We start from the raw sequence: 26,496 nt of genomic DNA, 5'->3' as shown, positions 1-26,496 counted from the left end.
TATAGTTAGGATAGCCTTATGCCTATCCCACGCATGCTTAAACTCCTTTACAGTGTTAACCTCTACCACTTCAGCTGGAAGGCTATTCCATGCATCCACTACCCTCTCAGTAAAGTAATACTTCCTGATATTATTTTTAAACCTTTGTCCCTCTAATTTAAGACTATGTCCTTTTGTTGTGGTAGTTTTTCTTCTTTTAAATATAGTCTCCTCCTTTACTGTGTTGATTCCCTTTATGTATTTAAATGTTTCTATCATATATACCCCCTGTCTCGTCTTTCCTCCAAGCTATACATGTTAAGATCCTTTAACCTTTCCTGGTAAGTTTTATCCTGCAATCCATGAACCAGTTTAGTAGCCCTTCTTTGAACTCTCTCTAAGGTATCAATATCCTTCTGAAGATATGGTCTCCAGTACTGTGTACAGTACTCCAAGTGAGTTCTCACCAGTGTTCTGTACAATGGCATGAGCACTTCCCTCTTTCTACTGCTAATACCTCTCCCTATACAACCAAGCATTCTGCTAGCATTTCCTGCTGCTCTATTACATTGTCTGCCTACCTTTAAGTCCTCAGAAATAATCACCCCTAAATCCCTTTCCTCAGATGTTGAGGTTAGGACTCTATCAAATATTCTGTACTCTGCCCTTGGGTTTTTACGTCCAAGATGCATTATCTTGCATTTATCCACATTAAATGTCAGTTGCCACAACTCTGACCATATTTCTAGTTTACCTAAATCATTTGCCATTTGGCTTATCCCTCCTGGAACATCAACCCTGTTACATATCTTAGTATCATCCGCAAAAAGACACACCTTACCATCAAGACCTTCTGCAATATCACTAATAAAAATATTAAAGAGAATGGGTCCAAGTACAGATCCCTGAGGTACCCCACTGGTGACAAGCCCAAGCTTCGAATATACTCCATTGACTACAACCCTCTGTTGCCTGTCACTCAGCCACTGCCTTACCCATTCAACAATATTGGAATCCAAACTCAAAGATTGCAGTTTATTGATAAGCCTTCTATGTGCAACAGTGTCAAAAGCCTTACTGAAATCTAGGTAAGCAATGTCTACTGCACCACCCTGATCTATAATTTTAGTTACCCAATCAAAAAAATCAATAAGATTAGTTTGGCATGATCTCCCTGAAGTAAACCCATGTTGTCTCTGATCTTGAAATCTATGTGTTTTTAGATGTTCAACAATCCTATCCTTTAACATGGTTTCCATCACTTTCCCCACTACTGAAGTAAGGCTTACTGGCCTATAGTTGCCCGACTCCTCCTTATTACCTTTCTTGTGAATGGGCACAACATTCGCTAACTTCCAATCTTCTGGGACTACTCCTGTTAACAATGATTGGTTAAATAAATCTGTTAATGGTTTTGCTAGTACACCACTAAGCTCTTTTAATAGCTTTGGGTGTATTCCATCAGGTCCCATTGACTTATTTGTCTTTACTTTTGACAGTTGAAATAGAACCTCTTCCTCTGTAAACTCACATGTAATAAATGACTCATTTATCCTTTTTTTTAACAGAGGTCCCTTTCCTTCATTTTCAGCTGTAAATACCGAACAAAAATATTCATTGAGGCAGTCAGCTAGACCTTTATCCTCCTCTACATACCTTCCTTCTTTTGTTTTTAATCTAACTAATCCTTGTTTTACTTTTCTTTTCTCATTTATGTATCTAAAAAAAGTTTTGTCCCCCTTTTTTACTGACTGTGCTATTTTCTCTTCTGTGTGTGATTTGGAAGCTCTTATAACTTGCTTAGCCTCTTTCTGCCTAATCTTCAAGTGCCTCCTGCTTGTTGAATCACCTGATTTGACCATATGCGTTTGGTACCGACATCTTCTCCCAGCAATCCCTGGCAGTCTCACTATCCCCTATACTGCATGATGCATTCTAGGATGCTGGGTCAAATGTAGGAACTGAAATAGGAAGAAAGCTGTAATAGGAGTAACTCTCACAGTTTCAATGGGAGACAGAGGCTGGAAGTGGGGAATTGTTCAATTTCAGGGGACAGTTTATATAATAGTTACATAGGCTGAAAAAGAGTCACGTGTCCATCAAGTTCAGCCTTCCTCACATCTGTTTTTTGCTGTTGATTCAAATATATAATGCACTGTGCAAGGCTTTAGGTGATATGTTCCATATTAAAACAGGAAATTTAGGAGCAAAGTTGTGATGACTGTGTGAAATAGCATATGTTCATAAGGGGTTAAAATAATAGTTGGATAATATATTGCTACTCTTCAGTTTTTTTAAAGTTGCGTTATCATGTAAGTTTGCAAATACATATGGCTTTTCCATGTAGATTTACTGAAGATGCTAAGTATAGTGAATATCTTGCTGTAAATATCCTATTGACTGTGAGCCAGGAATGTATGTGCTTTCATGCATACTCATAGAAGAGCTCCTACAGATTAAGGACATGGTCATGAATAGTGAGAATAGTTAAGCATATCAAAAGCTTTCAATATAGGACATTAGTGGCCACTGATCGCTGTATCCTGTTAAACTAAAAGGGAGATTGATCCCCAAAAAGAGCTCAGAAAGTACTATAGAATAAACCTACCAAACAAAAGACAGACTAGTTCTAATGGAAGGAAAAATTTAAGGAATATGGTATTTGAGACTCTGGTAAGTGAAATAATGGAAATTTATCCCGGTCTCACTCCTGTAATTTCTCTCTCCACTACATATAACATATGCAATAAAATATAGTATCTCCCAAGATAAAAGATTTCCTGTCATCCAGTATCAAGTTGAGCTATGTCCATTCCTTGCCTACCCAGGTAAACTGAATAATAAAAAAAAAGGTTTTCATGATGTAGCTGTATATATCAATATAAAAAGCTAAATATATTTATTTATTTATATTTATACACACATACATTACTTGCCTTTAAATGCAATATGCTCTGCCCTTACAGCACTCTGACAAGAGACAAACTAAAAAAAAAAAATCAATAGCACTATTCATTGCAGACCCTTTGCTAGATACTTACCGTCCTTATGGCGAACAGTGCTAATAGGTGTCATCTTTTCAAGTTGCTCAAGGAGATCAATTTGTTGCTTTGCAAGGTTTTTTTGTGTCTCTTCTGATGAATATTTATCTTGATGAGACTTTAACAGTTCTAGTTCCTTCATGTACTGTTGAATGGTCTTTTTAGAAAAAGAGAAGGTTGACAGGCAGTAACAATTTTCACTGTTAATATACTTAGTGGCACAACCCTGCACTCAAATAAATACAGAATTTTTGTGCAGATTATTACAGTGCATTTAAAAAAATATATCTGATAACTAATTTTTACATTTAATCTGACTGTTAATAAAACTTTCATATCATTCAAGCTCACACAGGCTCTTATTAGAGATCGGAATACATGCAAACTAGTGACTTACTTGAAGTTGTATTAATCACTAGCTGCAACGCCATGCTATATAGTCATGGGAAAGAGAAAGCACACCATCTTCAAATTCTATGGTTTTACATATCATATGTCATGTGTTCTTGTTTATATGAGGTCGTATTTACCTAATTTTCAGACCTGTTAAGGAACGGATTATTGTTATTATGTCCTGATATCTAAAACCATAGAATTCAAAGAGGGTGTACTTTCTTTTTCCCATGAGTGTATAGATGGTAGGGTTTACTAACAGTAAAGGCATCTGTCTACATGGCATAGGGTTCTGATTATTAGTGCAGATGACTAGTGATGTCCCGAACAGTTCGCCGGCGAATAGTTCCTGGCAACAACATAACTTGTTCGCGTTCGCCAAGGACGGCGAACATATGCGATGTTCAGTCCGCCCCCTATTCGTCATCATTGAGTAAACTTTGACCCTGTACCTCACAGTCAGCAGACACATTCCAGCCAATCAGCAGCAGACCCTCCCTCCCAGACCCTCCCACCTCCTAGACAGCATACAATTTAGATTCATTCTGAAGCTGCATTCTTTTTTTTTTTTTTTTTTAGACAGAAGTGTGTTATATTTGAGCATGCTAGGCTGAACGTGCGTATATCATGGCTAGTTGCACTGAGGGTATGAGTATATAGCAGTACATTGTTGTGAAAGATGGCTGTCATGTTTAGGGTGTAGCTTGCACGTTATCAACTGTGTATTTATATCAGCAGCTCCACCACTAGTTATAAATCAAGTGTGAGTCGCCCCATGAGATGAGACTAGTGAATAACATAATACATGAACGGTTAAGGTAAAGGCATGTAAGGAACTACGACAATAAACTCTTTAGGAGGTGAAATAATGACATGTTTAAACGCTTGCTACTTTACGATTAGTTAATGTGCAGAGAACAGTTCATGTGATCAAAGGCATGGTGTGGAGGATCGGCTATAGTGGGACATGCTTGGCAGGCTGCTGTTTACTGCTTGTGCTCATCCGATCCCTTCTGGGCGCCAGGTGCAGACCCTGGGAGTCCCTGATACCTGGAACAACAAAGGCAAGTCTCTGGCTGAGTGCCGGGTTCGCGGCTTGAGGTGGTGGAAGCTTTATTTTGTCGGGTGGTCGGATCTGTCCCGGTGGTGCTTCACGTCCGGTGCGGGATTGTGGTGTCTTAAGGTGGAGGCGAGTGCTTGACGTGGGGCAGGCTCTGAATTTCTGTTTGTGCCTCCGGTCGTGTCTTCGACGCCTTTTGCGTTGGTGGATTTTAATGGGGACTGCTTCGCTTAGCTGTGGTGGAGCTTGTTGGGGCTGTGGTGGAGCTTGTTGGGGCTTCCTGCTTGTTATTTGCTTCCAAAATTGATTAAAGAGTCTGTCCAGCTTAGACTCAATAGGAGGACACGCGGCTGCCGCCATATTGGGAGAGTCGCAGATGAGTATGTCAGCCTGGGCGGCTGTGCTCTGTGCGTCCATTAGCTCCAGACAGCCTCTCAGGGGTGGACCGGGATAACCCCCACCGGTCCGAGGGGGAGGGGGTAATGGAGCTCCTGCTGGGAAGTAGCTGCTCCTGGGCATCCCAGGATTGGGAGATCGGCCGCCTCTCCCGCCCGGTGAGCCCTTGCCATGCGGAGGTAAGTCAGACTCTGTCGAGTTGCTGACAGCTATTAAGCATGTTGGGTCGGTCAGGTAGGAGCAACATTGCTGGGTCATCCCCTTCTGGGGTGAAATTCATTTGTTGATAGCTGCTTAAAGTGAGATATTGAGGGAGCTCACACGAAGTGCGTCTTTCCTCCATGACAGCTAGGCCCCACCCCCCAGAAGCTGCATTCTTAGTGAGAGGAGGGACAGTGTAGCTGCTGATGATTTAATAGGGAAATTGATAGCTAGGCTAGTGTATTCAGTGTCCACTACAGTCCTGAAGGACTGTTTTTTTTTCTGTGTAATCTAATTGCAGTTGCCTGCCTGCCAGCGTGTGTGTCAGGCTCACAGCGTATACTGTGCCCAATTGCCCAGTGCCACCACTCATATCTGGTGTCACAATAGCTTGCATTTAAAAAAAAGTTTTTTGACTGTAATATAATAGCAGTCAGTTTCCTTCACACATGTGCGTTTCAGGGCCTGCCAGGGCACAGTGTCACACCAGTGCAACTCGTATCTGGTGTAACAGTAGTGTACATAAAAAAACAAACTAGAAATTTGACTGTGAAATAATAGCAGTCAGTTTCCTTCACACGTGTGCGTTTCAGGGCCTGCCAGGGCACAGTGTCACACCAGTGCAACTCATATCTGGTGTAACAGTAGTGTACATTTAAAAAAAAAAATACAGGGGGCTTGTTGTCACCTTTCGGGGACCCTTGGTGTTGTACGTGGCTGGGTGGAGTAAGAGACCTTCAATGACATCAGTGAGGACAAGGAACGGGACATGGCTAGCTTGGTATCCAACCTTGTGCAAATGGGGAGTTTGCAGTTGTGCAAATGGACTGTTTGCGGTTGTTTGCGGTGCGTTAAACGGGGAGTTTGGTCTGTCACTGTGAAAGCGGGCATAACCCTTACACTACCTGATCGATACAACATCATACCTGATGTTTTAAAGCACGTTATTCCAAACAATTTAGGAATGTTAGGTGATTTATGCCCTTTATGGATTAAAACCAGACTCTGCATCAACTATGTAATTTTCCATGGATCCCCCTCCGGCATGCCACAGTCCAGGTGTTAGTCCCCTTGAAACAACTTTTCCATCACTATTGTGGCCAGAAAGAGTCCCTGTGGGTTTTAAATTCGCCTGCCTATTGAAGTCTATGGCGGTTCGCGAACATTTGCAGAAGTTCGCGTTCGCCGTTCGCAAACGGAAAATTTTATGTTCGCGACATCACTACAGATGACAATTTAACTTTTTGTTTGCAGAGAAGGTAGTGAGACATACAAATCCTGATTATTTCCCGTGTTCTCCAAATCACAAAGAAACACATACAGGGCAGGCGCTTCCTACAGGCGACTTAGACAGGGGCACCGCCAGGAGCGCCGGCCCCCCTTATGCCGCAGCCGCCTGAGCGCTCTATAGAGAGCCGTAGGCGGCTGCAGCACTGCCCAGGCTGGCGCATCCATGAGGGGGCACAGGTCTGGGGGAGCAAGATATGAGGGATCAGCAGGAGGGAAGCGCACAGCGCTCCCTCCTGCCAGTCCCTCAGTGTAGCGTGGCCGACTCCAGTCCAGTCCGCAGTAAAGGAGCATCCATTTCCTGTACCGGCTGGACTGACAGGAAGGCACTGTGAGCAAAATCATGGGTGGAACATGTAGGTGGACTTATGGGTAGGCCTTATGGGCATACTCACAGTTAGGCCCTCGGGGCCCAGACCTTGAGCTGTGCAAGGGGCCCAAAAAAATGGAGCTGCTTCACGTTCCCCCAGAACATTGACTTTTGTGACCACAGTTACAAACAGCCGCCAGAGAGCCTGTTCTACACGAGACCAGTGGAGCCAGACTGCAGCCAGAGCCCATCATCATCCTCATCTTGTTGTAAGTAGGCAATCTAGTATATTATTTGTGGCACTAATCTCTAATTTACCTCACATTAAAAGGACACTATAGTCCCCAGAACCACTGCAGCTTAATGTAGAGGTTCTGGTGTCTATAGCCTGTCTCTGCAGGCTTCTTAATGTAAACACTGCAGCGCTGGCGTTCGTTCATATGGGAGATCATATGGGGGCATTGTGATGTCACATGGGGAGATGGGGGGGCACATTTTTTATTTTGCCTAGGGCTGCAAAAATCCTTCATCGGCCCTGAACACAGATAATGATTTTTTTAAGGGGGCAATAATGGCACTTGAGATTTAAATCCAGATGTAACTATATAACTGGACTACAGGAAAGTCCAAAAAGAAATAATCCACGATCGCCTTTACTGCTAGCTGGGCATGTCACCACTTAACACCAGGCTGAAAGCTAGTGATTTAAAATACCGCACATGTTGTACTTCTAGTCTACACTATTAGTTTATGTCTTTCGTATTACATAATCATTGGTGAGCCATGATGCACTGAATTAAAATACAATCAAAATGTAGATATAGTTAGTGTAGTCTATTTTACATTTATTACAAATGCATATGTCCAAATACACAAGGAAAGATACTTGTTGAGAACTGATTACTACATTATACAGTAATTCTAAACAGCTGATGCTAATTGTTATCCATGTCAGATCTTTATAATTAACTATATTTGAGTTTGCATTGAAAACTCACCAATTGCTGTTCTTTTTGTTCCTCTTGGTACTGTGCAATCTGCCTTGCCAAATCCACCAACTTCTCTTCAATGGCATTGTCTGCATGTTTTGGTTCTAAAGAAAAATTAGAAAAATGCAATTGGAGCTGCCTGGTTATTGGAAGGTGGTTGTTATTTTAGGTGACATTTCTAGTCTGAACTAGAGCTATATCTCTATTGGTGGGCATGGAAAAGAGCTGTTTATTTTCATTGACAGAACTCTATCGACTAGTTTGTACCAAAACAATTTCCTCAAGCTTTACATTATAATATAGATGCTACCTTCATACAACCAGAATCAGAGTCAATTCATATCATCATACACAATGACAGAACAGGATTATTGCATTAGTAGTCCAGGTGACATCATTTTGGTGTAATGAAGAACACCATAAGTCCAAAACCTTGCCACTTTTATGCCTGCTGTAATAAGTCTTCTCTCTTTTAAAGTCTTCTTTTCTTCAGTCCCAAAAATCCATCACACCGAAGTTAAAAAGAAAAAAGGACCACATTGCAAAAAAAAACGACAAAAAAAAAAAAAACAATGCTAGAAAAACAAATCCATCTGAGCTCCGCAAGGGCTCCACACAGAATGATGTTTGATGGCAGGAAAATCCTTTCCCATACTTTGACATTTGATTAAAGCGTTCTGAATTATTGGCTTGCACGCCGCTGACAGACAAGTCTCATTTCTCTCAAGACCTGTCCCCCTGGGGACCTGTAACCACCAGTTGGGGAGTACAATGGCTTGTTCCCTGCCTTATTTTATAGTCATGCACCTAAAGCCTATGGGAGTGGGTGTATAATATAACATGTCCACCCCCAATTCATTATTAAATAATGCCTACTCGCCACCCACGGGGGGTTGGGCTGAAGGAACTTTAGATAACTACATAAAGAGCCCCACCTAACACCCATGCACCCTCCCATTTATTAAACAAATAACCCCTCCCCCCCCTCCTTGCCAACTATGGGTGAGTGCTGGGGGAGACATACGGTCCTCCACTGTGTAATAATTAGCCTCCACATGCTGACTACAAATGAGGGCAGGGGAAGACTTTAGGATGTCCCCGTATTATATTTAATAGGTCCCACCCCCTGGCCATGGGTGGCAGCATGAAGGTGATTTGTTCACCCCCACCACATAATTAGCAGACAAATAGTTCAGATTCTTAAAATGCATGCCCATATCTGGAGGTAATGCAGTGATTTGGTGGTGTAGTAGGCAGAGTAGTAGTAGTAAAAGGAGCAAAGAAAATTAGTCATAATCAAATTCAGTTTATTATCCATTTGTTTAACAGCGGTTTTTAGTCATCACACAGAATTCTGAAAACACATTGCTAGATTTGTATTCAAGAGAAGATAAACCACCCCCCTCTCTTTAACAATGTTTTCCAACACTGTAAGAAAAAAAAGTTATAATATCTATTAAATGTAAATTTTTGTTGCTTTCCTCAGCTGTACGAATATTTATTTTCAGAAAAATCCCATCCTGCATTAATGTGACTCATTTGAATGACACTTTATGCTCTCATTACTATTTATGAAGCCCCCGTGTGATGTCAGAGCTACTTTGCAACATTGTTGAATCTTGTAAAATAAATAATAATAATAATAATAAAGCAGGGCTTCCGATGATGTGTTCCATGATTCTACTTCTCTCGTTACCAGATTGCTTGTCAGCCCTAATGCCCCTGTTAATTTGCTAGGCAGTGATGTTTTATCTGCAATTAATGCCAGCATAGTTCAGTCCCACTGGTAATGTGACTTTGACTTTGCCCCTTTAAGATAACTGTCGCATACCACTTGCCAGTGTGCTGGCAAATCTTAACTTGTCCAACCCTGTGACAGAACCTACAATTGACTTGAACTCAGTACCCAACTCTCTATGGGCAACAGGGAAGACAGACACAGGCAGACTCTCTGTGCCTCCAGTCAAAGTTACTCTCCTACCGGGAGTCACCCCTCCCTGTCAGAAACAGTATCCCCTTAGCCCAGCACAAGATGATGCCACTTCTCAGTCCATCCAGGACTTATTGCAGGCAGGTGTAATTGTCCTAATAACCTCCACTTGCAATACCCCCTTGTATCCTGTCAAAAATAAATAAGAGAAGGGAAAACACTAGTAGTATATCATATAGTACGTGATTTAAGGGAAATAAATGCAGTGACCGAACTAATTGCCCCAAATGTCCCCAACCCTCATACACTGTTGTCACAGATTATACCTTCTTCTAAGGTGTTTACTCTTATTGATTTGGCAAATGCACTGTTCCCTTGCACACAGACAGACAATTCCTTTTTGCATTTACACATAAACACAAACAATACACATGGACTGTATTACCCCAGGGTGCACAAAATTCACCTATGTACAGCATGGCGTTGCCCCAAATTCTAGAAGCTTGGCCTTGGCATATGATATTGTATTGTTGCAATAGGTTGATGATTTGCGGTTATGTTGCCCAGATCTGAAATCTTGTACAGAGCACACCCTGTCTTTACAAAATGTTCTAATGCAAGCAGGGTTCAAAGCTACCAAGGCCAAACTGCAGGCATGTGTTCCCACTGTTATCTTTTTAGGACACTGTATCTCTCATGATGCAAAACATCTCACAAAAGATAGGAAAAATGCTGTTGAACAAATTAACCATCCACACAGCCTAGCCCAACTACGTACATTTCTTGGTCTAATCTCCTATTGTCACCTTTGGTTTTGCTCTAAAGCAATCTACATGCAGCCCTTGTATGATTGCCTCACCCATGAACCATTTCATTTAACTCCTGAAGCAGAGGAAGCCTTTTACACCCTTAAGTTGCTTGTCACCTTCTCACTCCGGCACTGGGACTCCCAGATTACCCTTCACTCTGTTTTGCACCAAGCAGGCTGGTTATGCAACAGCTGTCCTATCTCAAGACCACGGTGGGAAACAGAGACCCATTGCCTATTACTCTACCACAGGTGCCCCTTCCTGTGTAAGAGCAGTAGCTGCTGTTACTGCCTTTCTGGACAAAGCCACTGATATTGTCCTAGATAACCTGGTGAGCATTTACACCATGCATGACATTAACAGCATTCTAATGCAAGTTCAACCCAAACACATACATACTGCAAGGGATTTTAGGATGCAGTGTGCTCTCCTCATGCCTCCAAATGTCACTTTAAAAAGGTGCATGGTATTAAATCCATCTACATACTAACCCTGGATTTAACAGAGGGGGAGTGGTGATTGTAGTTGTGATCTTTTTGTAAATTCTCTGTCACCAGATAAGTTTGCTTAAGCTCAGGTACCCCATGACTGTGCAGCATTAATGGCACAAGAGACAGCAGGTTTTTCGCATGTTACTGATTCTCCATTGTCTAATCCAGACTTTGAGTTTTTTGTAGATGGTTCCAGATATGCGGATGAGAAGGGCAACTTCCACACTGGATATGCTGTAGTTCACGTGAAGATCACAGATGAAATTACAAGAGGAAACCACAAAGCCGACGAAGCTGCAAGCAAGCAGCAATTCAAGTTCATCTCTCTACAAGTAATACCTTCCTACAGGTTGTTCTTACAGATGACGCCGGTGACTACAATATACTGCTGAGCCTGCAGAAACAAGCAAGCAAGGAAGAACAAGATGTAGAACCTGATGATGACAAAATATGGAGGAAAGGTAAAAGACTGTGTTTGCCACGAGTATTGTATCCCATGATGGCCCAGATGGCCCATGGACCTACACATCTATCCAAGATGCACATGAACAGCATATTAAACACCCATTGGGTAACAACCGGATTTACTGTTGTAGCAGCTAAACACACTCAAGCTTGCAAGATTTGTGCTAGGAATAATCAAGGACAGGCTGTAAAAACATCAGGTAAACACATACCAAGGCCACTTTACCCGTTTCAGCGACTGCAGATAGACTATAGTCAACTGCCTAAGGTAGGAGTGTATGAAAATGTGTTGGTGTGCATTGATCTCTTTTCAGGTTGGCCTGAGGCCTACCCAGTGTAGAACGCCACAACAAAGGTCACAGCAAGTAAGCTTCTGAAAGAACAGATATGTAGATACGGAGTACCAGAAGTGATTGAAAGTGACACGGGTACCCACTTCACTGGGGAAATAATGCAAGAAATAATGAAAGCGCTAGGGATCAGTCAGGCTTTCCACACCCCCTACCAGAGTAGTGGGAAAGTAAAAAGGGCAAATGGCACTTTAAAGAATAAAATTGCAAACGCCAGGCAAGAGACCGGGAAATCGTAGACTGAATGCCTCCTCTAGCACTCTTCTCTATGAGATTCACCCCCCCCCCCATCCTAGAAGTTGTTTGTCTCCCTTTTAAATTCTGTTTGGTTGTGCCCCAAAGACAGGATTCTATTTCCCCCAGACACTCCAAATAGAACATAGTAACATGACCTCCTATGTCCAGGCCATCCATAAGAAGTTAGGGTAGGTGCATAAACAAGTGTTTGATTCTATTCCAGATCCAGACTCCAGTCCTACCACTCATAAACTACAACCTAAAAATTGGGTAGTGATAAAAAGACAAGTGAGAAAAGGTCTTAAGCCAAGATTTGATGGTCCTTTTCAAGTATTGCTAACTACAGCTACATCTGTAAAACTGGAAGGCAAGCCCACATGGATACACGCCAGCCACTGCAAACAAGTGCACCCTACCGATCCACCATCATGAAAGTGTTCTTATCCTTTACCATTGTATGCTCTGTTCAGATATGCTACTCTGACTTGAGACCAGAAGATAATAATCAAGTGAAAAAAACAGTAGTATACCAACTAGACTTAATTACTCAATCTGCTAAATTGAAGGGGTTCCAGGTGAACCTCACTAACACCCAAAGTGATAAACCAGAGAAAAAAAGTGGAAAACACCTTCAAATGAGCATGTAATCAATACAACCTGGAGAATATATCCAGAATATGAATATTCAATATGAGAATATAGTGCAATCTGAAATAATAAAAATATATATCATAGCGTAATACAGTTTAAATAAAATAATAGGAGTGTAAAGCTAGATATTAAACTCACAAACGAAAATGCAAATCAGGCCTCTCACCCCCCTGGGGTATTATTATTATTATTATTATTATTGCCATTTATATAGCGCCAACAGATTCCGTAGCGCTTTACAATATTTTGAGAGGGGGGGGGATGTAACAATAAATAAGACAATTACAAGAAAACTTACAGGAATAATAGGTTGAAGAGGACCCTGCTCAAATGAGCTTACAGTCTATAGGAGGTGGGGTATTAGAAACATTAGGATAGGAAATATCAAGTAGGAGTGAAGCAGAGCTGGAGGAGAGAGCAAAGCACTATCCCATAGGAGAGCAAGCGACAGGTATGTAAGGGAGAGATTACTCTGGGAGGCCATACGCTTTCCTGAAGAGATGGGTTTTAAGGCCCTTCTTAAATGATTGAAGACTAGGGGAGAGTCTGATGGCAGTAGGCAAGTTATTCCATAGGAGAGGAGCCGCCCGTGAGAGGTCCTGCAAGCGTGAGTTGGCCGTACGGGTGCGAGCAGCGGTCAGGAGGTGGTCGCGGGCAGAGCGGAGGGTACGAGGAGGGGCATACCTCTGGATCAGTGAAGAGATATAAGAGGGGCTGGAATTGTTCAGTGCCTTAAATGTATGGGTTAGCACTTTGAATTGACTCCTATAGGATACAGGGAGCCAATGTAAGGACTGGCAGAGGGGCGAGGTGTGAGAGGACCGACTGGATAGGAAAATCAGTCTAGCTGCAGCATTCATTACAGACTGTAGCGGGGCAGTACGGCTTTTGGGGAGACCAATCAGGAGAGAGTTACAGTAATCCATGCGGGAAATTACTAGAGCATGGACAAACTCCTTGGTAGCATCTTGCGTAAGAAAGGGGCGGATGCGGGCTATGTTTTTGAGTTGGAACCTACAGGACTTGGCAACAAACTGGATGTGAGACTCAAAGGTGAGACCAGAGTCAAGTATGACGCCAAGACAGCGCGCTTGTAGGGATGGACTTATGTGGATATCACTGACTTGAAGGGAGAGTGAGAGAGGAGGATCAGTATTAGGAGGAGGAAAGACAAGGAGTTCAGTTTTAGAGAGGTTAAGTTTGAGAAAGCGTGACGACATCCAGTCAGAGATGGAAGAGAGGCAAGCAGTGACACGTTGCAGGACGGCCGGGGAGAGGTCCGGTGAGGAGAGGTATATCTGAGTGTCATCAGCGTACAGGTGGTAGTTGAATCCAAAAGAGGCAATACGTTTTCCAAGAGAGGCAGTATAAAGAGAAAATAGAAGGAGACCAAGGACAGAGCCTTGGGGAACTCCAAACCAGACAGGGCGAGGGGAGGAGGTATCCTTGGAAAAGGAGACACTAAATGAGCGTTGGGAGAGATAGGAGGAAAACCAAGAGAGGACAGAGTCACAGAGACCGAGTGATTGAAGAGTTTGAAGGAGGAGAGCATGATCAACTGTGTCAAAGGCAGCAGAGAGGTCAAGGAGAATTAATATGGAGTAGTGACCTTTGGATTTAGCGGAGATTAGGTCATTAGTCACTTTGATAAGAGCGGTCTCAGTAGAGTGGAGAGGGCGGAAGCCAGACTGAAGAGGGTCAAGGAGAGAGTTGGAATTAAGGAAGTGAGACACACGGGTAAAGACAAGTCTTTCCAAAAGCTTTGATGAGTAAGGGAGCAGGGATATGGGACGATAGTTAGAGGGGGAGGACGGGTCAAGAGATGTTTTTTTCAGGATAGGTATTACAGTGGCATGTTTAAGGTCAGCAGGAACAGTGCCAGAAGAGAGAGAGCAGTTAAAGATGTGTGTTAGGATAGGCACAAGACAAGGGGAGAGAGATCTGATGAGGTGAGATGGGACAGGATCAAGTGGGCAAGTGGTGGGGCGAGAGGAATGGAGAAGTGCAGCCACCTCTTGTTCAGTAGCTGGGGAGAAAGTCTGAAGGGTAGGGAAAGCATGATTTATGTGTGGTTGAGAAAGAGAAAGGCAAGGAGGGGAGAATTGTTTCCTTAGTTGTTCAATCTTGTCAGTAAAGTAATATGCAAAGCTATCAGCTGTAAGGTTAGTTTGGGGGGTGGCCACAGCAGGGCGGAGAAGGGAATTAAAAGTGTCAAAGAGACGTCTGGGATTGCGGGAGCATGAACTAATGAGAGAGGAAAAGTAGGACTGTTTGGCGAGGGCAAGGGCTGCGCTGTACGAAAGCAACATGAATCTATAATGAAGATAGTCTGCCTGGGTGCGGGACTTCCTCCAGGAGCGTTCAGCACAGCGGGAGCAACTCTGCAGATAGCGTGTTGATTTATTATGCCAAGGTTGGGGTCGTGTTCTCCTCGTGGTGCATGTTTGGAGTGGGGCTGCAGTGTTCAAGGCAGATGTGAGGGTAGTGTTATATGTGGAGATGGCCAGTGAGGGACAGGAGAGGGAAGGGATGGATAGCAGTTGTGAATCAATGTCAGCCGACAGCTGCTGGAGGTCAATAGAGTTAAGGTTCCTCCTGAGCTGAGGGGGGTTAGGCTGAGGTTGTTGGGTGAGGGGGTAATTGAGAGCAAACGATAAGAGGTATAAAAATAAAATATAAATTAAAATAGCAAGCAATAAAGTCCAAGGATATTGGACTTTATTGCTTGCTATTTTAATTTATATTTTATTTTTATTTGTATGCTGATTCATTGTTCCTGCTCTCTACTACTTCGAATTGGATTTGTGCTGTCTATTTCTACACTGCCATCCAGTTCCACTGAGAGTGGAGATATGCCTACTACCATTTTATGTCTGTAAGTGCTCCCAATAAATATTTTTTGTACTATTTTATACATACTTCACCATGTATGGCTCTTTTTATCCATTTCTTTAAGACATACTTCGTTTTTGATCTACTATCAAGACATATACTTATATACCCCAGGGGGGTGAGAGGCCTGATTTGCATTTTCGTTTGTGAGTTTAATATCTAGCTTTACACTCCTATTATTTTATTTAAACTGTATTACGCTATGATATATATTTTTATTATTTCAGATTGCACTATATTCTCATATTGAATATTCATATTCTGGATATATTCTCCAGGTTGTATTGATTACATGCTCATTTGAAGGTGTTTTCCACTTTTTTTCTCCAGAAGATAATAATGCCTGGCAGGGAAATATATGGATGCAGATAGCGAAGGTTTTTAATCTAACCTCCTTTTGCCTCAACCCTCTCCTCAGTACTGAAAACGCCATACAATCTTGTCTTATAGCCATCTCACTCTTGGTCTTTTTCATGTAATGTAGAGACCCTAATACTAAATCCCTGTTTTGCCCCACATGGTGGATAAATACCACGAATTGTAGAGCCCTGAACACCATCATGAAATATATTTACCATCACCATGTCTATCTCCCTAAAGGATGGACTTTCTCATGTAGAAATGTTACTTATGCTTATGTCCCAGGTAACATTACAGGAGGTCCCTATGCAATTTCACGCCTAACCATCACCATGTTTTCCAAATCTGACCCAATCTCTGAAACCACCCATCTACGCAAACCGCAGAGAGAAGGGAGAGATGTCAGAAACACCCTTACTTCAGATTGTAACCCTATCTTATCTAATTCTGAATACTCTGCCTTTGCGTACTCCATGGTAGGAGTCCCAGGCTTAGCACTGTATAATACCCGAGTAATTATACCCTAGCCTGTTCCCTCGCCAAAGGATTAAATGCAACATCCCAAGCCCTGGAGGAACTTCTAATGGATACCCAGGTTAATAAGAAAGCGATCCTTGAGAATAGAGCAGCTATTGATTATTTACTGTTGAAACATGACTTAGGATGTGAACCTGTTAAGGGTGTGTTGTTTTGATCTCTCTGATCATGGGACCATGATAGATGAACACATACAGAACTTACACAACGTGAAAGAAATTAAGCAAGACACAGGGTTCTTTGAGGATTGGGATTGGACATTTGGACTGGGAACATGGTTGAGTTTATTGATTAAGAACATTTTGTACTTGTTTTTACTATCTGTGTTTATCATAACAGTGATTTTTCTCACTTTTAAGCTGATTTCTTGTCCACTAACATCTATGTGTAAAACAAAATCTACTGTTGGTCGAACCTTAACCTATACGCCAGTTTCTCCTTCTTCTGGAGTCTACAGCGCTTAACAGATGAAGAAAAATCTCCTCAGCTGGTTCTTGGGTTGCTGTAACGAGTATATACCCCTACACGCAGGATCCAGCCAAACAGAAGACAGCACAGAGGAGAGATACGTCTACCGGACCTTAGAGTGGCCGGACTCGACGTAATAGGATAAGTACAGAGTCAGGAACGATCCGAAGTCAAGGGCACAAAGAGACAGCGTAAACGAGAGCTAGCCGGGGTCTGGTACACAGGAATCAGCAAGCCGGCAAACAGTACAGACAGGGATAAAGCGAAAACGAAGTCAGAATACAAAGCCAAGGTCAAATACGGAGAAACACAACTGAACACAACAAGCACTAAAGGGAACTGTAGCAGAAACCACGATAGGGCAAGGAACTAAGGGAAAAGGGTAAGTATAAATAGGTTCAAAACTAATGTGATTGGCTCCTGTCACTTCCACACCCCCAAAAGGTAAGTGTATGGGGTGTGTGGGATGACAGGGGCCAATGGGAGCCTTTTGGCAATTTAGGCTCCCACTGTCTCTTTAAGAGTGTGCCCGAGACGCGCGGCGCGCTCTTAGATTCAGGCGGGACATGTGACGGCAACTCGCGGTCACTGCCCGCCTTCCTGCCTGAAGCGTCGGATGAGCCGCGCGCGGCACCTGCAACCGCAGGACCGCGCGCGGCTTGAAGAGAGGACCGCGGCCGGCCCCTGGGAAAGGTGAGTAACGCTACAGTTGCCCAGTCTAAGGGAACTGTTGTGAAAATGTAATGAAAGTCCCACAGGTGTGATTAGCACACATGGAAATGTCTTAGACAATTGGGTGACCCTTGGATCAAAAGAGGGAACAAGCTCACGCTTGTAGGTGCCATAATTGACTAGCCTATATTAAGATTTGCTAACTTGGACTCATGTAATGCTTTATACGTAAATTAACTTTGTCCTACATTAAGTTCTCTTTCTTATAAAAACTAGCCCCCACCGGAGTACTTCTGTAAACTGCTTATCTTTTGACATTTAGAAATATGTCTCTTCTTACATTCCTTTCCTTAAACGCAAGCACGTATCCTCTACTGTATAAAGCTGATCTCCCCCCATAGTTTTGTTGCCCACTAAACAGCTGAAAGTTCAGTTTTATCCATGCAGAACCACCTGCCTTTTATAATTTCTAAAATCCCTCTATAACTGTGACTGAAGATATGATCTATTTTCTTTGTTTCCTGTAAATATGCATTGTCCTTTTTACTTGATGAAGAAAACAATGTAAAAATAATATAAATATGTATAAATATATCAAGTTTTGAACAAGAAATGCCTTGGACACGTGACTAGGCTTTCTTAAGCAAATCATAGTATATTCAGGGCCTTCATGTTCTAATAAAAACAGAGTGATTTCCTGCAAATGTATAAGGAGTATCATTTTCTAGCAATTATCTGTACTGATCTTAACCATGCAGCAGCACAGCATAAAGTAAATACTGTTTTCTTAAGATGCGGTCAGATTCCTTTCCCCAGGTAAGACTGATTTTGATTATAAAAAATGTAATTGGGCTAAAGAAATTAGAAAGGGAAGAACATTCAAAACATTAATATGTGATTTCAATATGTGCAGTGTTTGATGAAGATAATTTGCCACAAACTGATCTATGAAAATTACGGTACATTAATTATGCAGAAGGTCGAAATGGTACAGTGAAAATGACACATTAGAAGTTTATGAGATAGAAACTGGCAGAGTGAATTCTGTAATTTTTATGTAAATATCACTAAAGTAAATAATATAGTTAGTTCTAAATTAAAGGAACACTATAGGGTCAGGAACACAAACATGTATTCCTGATCCAATAGTGTTAAAACACCATCTAACCCCCTGCCCCAATTGCCTTCTTTTATAGTAAAATCTTACTTGTATTCAAGTCTGCAGCTGTTGCCTCTGCCCCCGATCTGCCTGCTTGGCTGACATTATCATAAGGTGTGTTCTGAGCCAATCACAATGCTTTCATATTGGATTGGCAGAGGCAGCACAAGTCAAACACAGCCTTGGCCAATCAGCATCTCCTCATAGATATGCATTTAATCAATGCATCTCTATGAGGAAAGTTCAGTGTCTCCATGCAAGAAGAACCTCTGGTAGCCATCTAAGGATTGATCAGTGAAGTTATCAATAGGAGGTAATGTAAACACTGCATTTTCTCTGAAAAGACAGTGTTTACAGCAAAAAGCCTGAACTGAATGATTCTGCTCCCCAGAACAAATACATTAAGTTGTAGTTGTTCTGGTGACTATAGAAACTGGTGACCTGGAAATCCATACCCATCGGGTGGCCCTAACAGCATGGGCCACTCGATGGGCCCCTTGAACATGGCTTGTAAAGATTGCACAGACTCCTTGAGAGAAACCATGTCTTGTTTAAGGGCCACTATATCCACCTCAGCGGTTCCCACCCGATCCGTGACTACTTGCATGTCGGCTTTTATGATTGCCACATCTGTTGTCAATTATTTCCACTACAAGATTTTGAAAGTCCTGCTTTGTGACAGGTGCCAACCCGTTTTGGGTGTTTAGCATTGGTTGCTCTGTTCTTGGCTGTTCAGGTTGTGGGGATGATTCAGCCTGCATGAGGCCCATGCTGGTATCCGGGTTGGAGCTACTCTCCTGCGCCGCCATTTTAGGCTGAAGTGGCCGCTGAAGATAGGCCCCGATGTCCCTCGTTACTGGAGGTAAGGCTGGTTGCAACTTCTATGATCTCCGTCCCAGCTCGGAAAGAGATGAAGTGTCAGATGTAACCCTCGCCTCCGGTGCTTAACCCCTTAAGGACACATGACGGATATATTCCGTCATGATTCCCTTTTATTCCATAAGTTGTGTCCTTAAGGGGTTAAGTTGGTTCAAACCCGCCGAGTAGTTCAGCCAAGGCAAGGCCCGAGTTCTAATGGTATGCCCCAGGTCTGCGTTTCTGCCGTTTACACTTAGGAATTTGTCGTTCCAGCAGGGTTCACAGAGGTAAGTTTTGTCTAGCTTCTGTGTAGATGATGGTATTAGCTTCCACAAATCAAGCTTTTTAGGAGATTTCCAACAGAATGCTTCCAGTTCACAAATACGCTTTACATTTGAGATCAACCCAGGGGTTTTCAATAATATTCAAGTCAGTGGAATATGAAGGCTATTCCAAAACCTTAAAGAGGTACTGGTCACTTCCCAGGATTTTTTTTTTTTTTGACAATCTTTATTTTGAGTTTTCAAAAACAGGAAGATACAGAAAAAAGAATATGAGAGCTTTGCAGTAGTGACATGTTCCAGGGTACACTCAAGAACCATATAAAAGTCACATCTATAAAATAGTACTATCTATAAAACAACAGTGAAATACAGCCCATCTTACTTCTTTTTCCCCTTCTATTCTTATTTTTATTTTATTTTTTTTGACAATCTTTGTTTATCTGTTATTATCCGGGTTAGATGGGGATATAGGAGAGAATAGGGTAAGGATGTTAGTCAGGAGTAGAAGATTCGCCTTAGCTGTAGCGAACATCCAGAGTCACAGGATCATTACGTAAAATGTTGTCTCTCTTTTAGCCTCTTGCTATTATCTAGGTCAGGGGTAGGCAACCTACGGCACTAGTGCCATGCACGGCACTCGAAGTGTCTCTGCACGGCACTCAAGGCTGCTAGAGCCAAACAGGCTTTGGCCTGTTAGGAGTCCCAGTAAAACTTCAGATATCTGCTAATACGAAGAGGTGGTGAAGGACAATCCTCAATTTATGTATTGCAACACGTAGAGGAAGTGATCTCGGATCTGTAGTAGAGCAGCCTGCAGCTGCTGTTGCAGCTCCTGTCCTTGACCTGTACCTGGCCAGCCTGGTCCCCACTGGAACCAAGGGAAGCCACCCACACTGCTAGATATACACAGAAATGCACAATAACCCTCCCCCTCATACAAATAATACGAACAGCCCACAAACAAACATACACACAATCCGCACAAACATAACCCACTAACAATCCACATACATGCACACAACCCCACATGTAGCCTCTCACATGCAATACACTACCAAACACACAATGTGACATATCCATCCACACACAATTTCACAAGCAGCCCTCATACACAGCCCACATTCATATGTATCATACACGATACTATAAACTACTAATGAACATATACAATATAATAGCTCCTATACGCACAAATACAACGATACAAAGCAATCACAGTAAAAATAACACAAGCAAAATACGGCAGCATACACACCTCAATTTGAAAAAAATAGGATCGGCACGCTAAGGGACATCACAATCCTATATCGGCACAGTGCTGCTAAAAGGTTGCCTACCCCTGATCTAGGTCATAGCGGCATGAATAGAGTTTGCTTGCTTATCACCATGTTTCAAATTAGCGTTGGACGCATATATCGTACGTAGTGGTTCTCGTCAATGTTTTAGACGGTCGGCCGCATTTGGATGGTTACTTCGCCTCTCAAGTATGTTCATCCTGGTGGATGGTTGTTTGTGTGTGGGCTAGTCGGGTAGGAGTACCTATGTGGCTGGCCCTACTGCGGTGTCCCTAATGTGTGTAGTTATAAGTCGATGGGCATCTAGAGTGACTTAGGCGCACGCGGTATAATAGTCTGATTATGTGGGTCTTTGTCTGTCAGCCTCCCTATCGACTGCGTGGGCTGTGGCGGCTGTGCGCTGATCTTTCATGGCGTGCATGTCCTGGTCCATATCTAAGAGTGAGACAGTCTGGTCCAGCAACGGTCTGAATGGGGGGGTTGGTGATGAGGAAGAGGGGAAGGGTGTGGGGGGGGGGGCAAGAGAGAGGAGGGGGGGTGTGTATCTAATAGGAAGAGGTGGAAGTGGAGGAGAGGGGGGGAGGGAAGAAGAGGGCCAGGGTTAAGGTGCCTTCGTTTTAGGGTACAGCTCTGTCCGCAGCAATGTACAGGAGCCAGGGGGTCCATGTCAGGTTACATTTTTCTGTGCGGCCCTGGATGGATGCAGTCATGCTTTCCATGGTATGAATTTCTCCTACTCTATCTACCCACTGCTGGAAGGTGGGGGCTGCCGTTTGTTTCCACAGTGTGGGTATCAGGGATTTTGCTGCTGTCAGCAGGTGTTTCGTCAAAGATTTCTTATAGGTTTTTAGTGTCATGCTCGTGTGGTGTAGTAGCATGGGGAGGGGCTGGAGCGGGAGTTCCGGGTCCGATATTTCGGGTATTTTGGTGTTTACCATCTCCCAGAAGGGGGCGATGGCTGAGCATGTCCACCAGATATGGAGCATAATGCCTTTCTCCTCTCTGCACCGCCAACATGTATCTTCCATAACTGGGTTCATGCGGTGTAGCACGTCAGATTTTCTGTACCAGGTTGTTAACAGCTTGTAGCTCATCTCTTGAAATTTTGAGCTAATGGAGCTTTTGTGTGTGAGCAAAAATATCTTGTCCCAGTCCTGGGTTGTCAGGGATTCTCTGGTTTCTCTCTCCCATCTGGCGATACATTTTGGAGGCGGCTTATCTCCCCCATCTATAAGCATTGTGTACAGGGTCGAAATCCCCCGATCCATGTGCCGCCTACTTGTGTTTCAAAGTGCGTGAGATCACGGTGAAATTGTTGCTTGGCTACCGTGGTAGAGTAGTACAACCTAACCTGCAGGTATCGGAACCGGTTGAGGACCGTAGGGATCGTGTCAGGGAGCAGATCCGTCAGGGTTTTGAGGGTGCCATTTTCGCACCATTGGCGCATGTAGATCCAGTCCGATCTTGTAAAATTTTTTAGGTCCCCTGGCATCAGTCCTCCTCCAACATCTGGGTTACATGAGAGGGGCGTTAGTGGGCTGGTGTGGGTAGTCAGCTGCTGCGGATAGCGAAGAGTGCACCAGAGCTTCACGGTTGCGTCAATCAGGGGGTTACCCGTATGGAGGGCGGCGTGTTAGATTCCCGACCTCCATAGTTGCGCAAGGATTTTCCCCTCTGCTTGTGTTATCTCGGCCCGTACCCATAGTTTGTCTGTCGATTGGGTGTGCCAGTCTACAACCCTCAGCAGGTGCGTCCCTCGGTAATATCCCGTGATCATTGGGAGTCCGGCTCCTCCTCTGTGTTTGGGTTGCTCCAGTTGGTATTTACTGATTCTCGGTGTTCCCCTCTTCCACACCAATCTCCGAATCGCTGTGGATATAGAGTGGAAGAAGTCTCGTGGTAGGGATATCGGGAGTGTCTAAAAGAGATAGAGAAGACGCGGTAGGATGTTCATCTTAATCACGTTTATGCGTCCAAACCACGAGATGTAGAGATCTGTCCATCTTTGCATATCGGCCTGAATGGTGGTCAGGATGGGGACAAAGTTTGCCTGGTAGAGGTGTGTGAGCTTTTTAGTCAACCAGATGCCGAGGTATTTCAGTTTGGCATCGCATCATTTGAACTTGAATTGGGATCAAAGGTGAAACTCAGATTCGGCTGGGACCGAGATGTTAATGGCCTCCGACTTCTCTGTGTTGAGTTTCAGGTTCGAGACCCTCCCAAACTCTTGGAGGAGCCCCAACAGGTTTGGCATGGAGATCAGCGGCCGCTCTAGGAAGAAGAGCATATCATCGGCATATGCCGCAAGCCTGTGCTCCGTTCTCCCTATTGTATGTCCCACTATTCCCCCGTCAGCTCTGACCGCCTCCAGAAGCGGCTCTAAAGAGAGGGCGAACAGAAGGGGGGACAAGGGGCACCCCTGTCTCGTACCATTCCGTATGGGGAACGGGTCTGAGAGGGCACTGTTGACTCGGATTTGCGCTGTCGGATTTGTGCTATCCAGGTCCTTATATTGGGACCGAAGCCCATGTGCTGTAGTGTGGCTGCGAGGTATGCCCAGTCCACTCAGTCAAAGGCCTTTTCCGCATCTGTGGAGATCCCAGGATTTTTTAATACTATGTTAAGGTGTTGTGCTGACCCTTCTATGCAAATCACTCCACTGCCAGCTAAATATATCAGCAGGATCTATGCAGTGATATAGATTTTGATTTCCTAACCAGTCTACAAGGACTTCTATTGAATATTTTTCTTGGTCTTCTTACAGATCTTGTCTTCAGCAATTCCTCTTAATTACATTTTTGTCAGTGGAAACTACAAGCAGCTAGCATTTATATATTTTAGCACCTTCACTGTTATTGTAGGAGTTAAAGGAACACTATAGGGTCAGGAATACAAATGTGTACTCCTGACCCTATAGTATTAAAAACACTATTTAAGTTCCCAGCGCCCCCCCTACCACCCTTGACCCTTTAAATAGGATACAAATTTAGCTTTTTTTCAGTGCTGAGTGGATTCAATGGTGGTGGCTCTGCCCTGCTCCGCCTCCCTGGCTGAGATCACCAGAACTGACCATCTCAGGCAATCCACTGCTTTCCTACAGGAAAGCCTTCGGATGCTATGGTGCTGCGCCAGTCAGCAAGAAGTTCAGCTCCTATTTGTGTGCATTTGCAAGAAGTTGTGGACTGTCTGCAGAGTTGTGTATGCGGGCTGTCTGCAGAGTTGTGTATGCGGGCTGTCTGCAGAGTTGTGCAGAGTTGTGTATGCGGGCTGTCTGCAGAGTTGTGTATGTGGGCTGTCTGCAGAGTTGTATATGTGGGCTGTCTGTAGTGTTGTACAAGAAAGAATTATATACGCCAAGGATTGAATTTTTTTTTGGACCTATGGCATATATATGAGTGGAGTGATATAAATAGTAAGTGAAAGCAATAGCAGTATTGCTATCTGTGCTGTCCTATTAGAGGCTCTCATCAATGTGAGTTTATGTCTTTCACACTTAGCTACATTACATAAATTCTCCACAGATTTATACTATGTTGTGTTCCCTTTCTTCTCCCTTATTTATGTTCAACTAATATACAACATGACACCTGGATGTAAGTGAATATTGCTATTCCTTTCACTTTCTATTTATAGCGCTCCACTCATATATATACCATAGGTGCGAGAAAAAAAAATTCAAACCTTGCCGTATATAATTCTTTCTTGTATATATTAACTATAGAGGGTGAGAGAGACTCCCCATAGACTGTGAAGCAGCTGCCACTTCTACACAGTTTTTTTTTTTTTGTATCTGTCTGTAGTGTTGTGGTGTGACGAATGCTTGCAAGGGTGTTGTGGAGAGCTCAAATAAATATCTCTGTAAAATAATAAATTAAAGTTGTCATGAACTTGTGTTTTGCCTCTCTGAAGGATCGAGAAGCACCAGATTATGAAAGAGAATTCCCTATGATGACCACAGTCGTCCTTGTGCTCTGCACACCAGATGTCTCATTTACCATTTTTATTTTTATTCCATCAGTTAAATTCAAAAGTGAAATAACTACTGTGCATTACAATTTATAGAAATATGTTAAGTTTGTATGTGTATTCTATTAACTATTTTGTGTACGTTATGTTGTATACAACACATTTAAATGATAGGTGAACTGTACCTTTCTCCCTGCTAGTATGAAGGGAAAGATCTTCATCAGGTTTAGCCACAATTAACTCCTCTTCATCTTCAGATGTGCTATGTCGTTTTTCGTTCTTTGTTCTCTTATATCTTTTTTCCTCCGTAGATTTGGATTTTTTGAGTGGTTGAACTATCTCTACATTCGATCTAAAGCCCAAGATGGTAAGTATAATACACAGTATTACAAAACAATGTTTTAGTGACTTAAAACATATAAAAATTTGTAGATTGTTATTGGATAAAATTTACTAAAATTTATCTATCCAAGAACTCTTGGAACTATGGCCTTGACTTAATATTGTTAAAGCTTTACAAATTATTTAATATTTTTGGATAAACATTTTAAATTATTTTTTCAATATATTAAAATATAAAAACACATATCATATATAACAATTATATAAATATATCCAATAATATCATGTTTTTTATAATATTAAATCATGCATTTCTAAGTAGTGGTGCTGCCATAAAGACTGGCACCACTACTTAGAAATACAAGTTCCAGGTGTTAAGCAGTAAGTATTGGAAGTTAGCATGTTAATCGCCCAAGTTAAAATTAGTATAGGGCCCACCAATATTGAGGTACTGTGACATAGTCGTGTAACTAACTGAAAAAGGTGCACCATACCTTTAAAACAATTTTACAAACAAATAAGCAACTAAAGTGCAGCAAGTATAAAGTGCAAAAAAAGTGTTTGCACACAGTGATATTTGTTTAATGTGCAAAATAGTATAAACAATATATTGTGCAAAATGTGTGCATAAATGTGTGCAATTAGCCACAAAAGTGCTCCAAATAAAGGAAACACTTACTTTGAATATGTCTATATAAATATGATGGAGTTCCTCAGTATATCCGGTCTATGCACATATAGTACCATAAAATGAAAAGAGAGGACATATAGTGTAAGGCACAGTGGTGTAACTGAACTTCCATATTTGTTTGCCATTATGATGATGATTTTAAGTAGCCTTGTAAAATTTAAAACTGTATTTTTGGTTTTGTGTGTGCGCTGTTCCATTATCTGTATTTTAAATTCCATTGATTATTAATTATTTTTGGATCTCCTCCATAGAGGGAACAACAGTATCTAACTAGTAAGCCAACAGAGTCCTCCTAAAGGCCAAAGTAATTTCATTAAAGGACCACTATAGTGCCAGGAAAACATACTCGTTTTCCTGGCTCTATAGGGTCCTTGGGTCCCCCT

The 26,496-nt window shown here is 42.6% G+C and overlaps 1 protein-coding gene across 1 annotated transcript in view; it reads right to left on the bottom strand.

Moving 5' to 3' along the window:
- VWA3B (von Willebrand factor A domain containing 3B) overlaps positions 1 to 26,496 on the bottom strand; it is a 242,141-nt gene that overhangs the window by 34,287 nt on the left and 181,358 nt on the right. The window contains exons 27-29 of the mRNA XM_063459114.1: positions 25,266 to 25,432; positions 7,666 to 7,760; positions 3,021 to 3,177 (exon numbers count right to left, since the gene is read on the bottom strand). Of these exons, the coding sequence (XP_063315184.1) occupies positions 3,021 to 3,177; positions 7,666 to 7,760; positions 25,266 to 25,432 (419 nt within the window). The remainder of the gene's footprint in view (positions 1 to 3,020; positions 3,178 to 7,665; positions 7,761 to 25,265; positions 25,433 to 26,496) is intronic.

Source organism: Pelobates fuscus, chromosome 1, assembly GCF_036172605.1.
Source record: "Pelobates fuscus isolate aPelFus1 chromosome 1, aPelFus1.pri, whole genome shotgun sequence".
In the NCBI taxonomy this organism is placed as follows: domain Eukaryota; kingdom Metazoa; phylum Chordata; class Amphibia; order Anura; family Pelobatidae; genus Pelobates; species Pelobates fuscus.
Note: the sequence above shows the minus strand (reverse complement) of the source record. Positions and strands in the feature narration are given on the sequence as shown.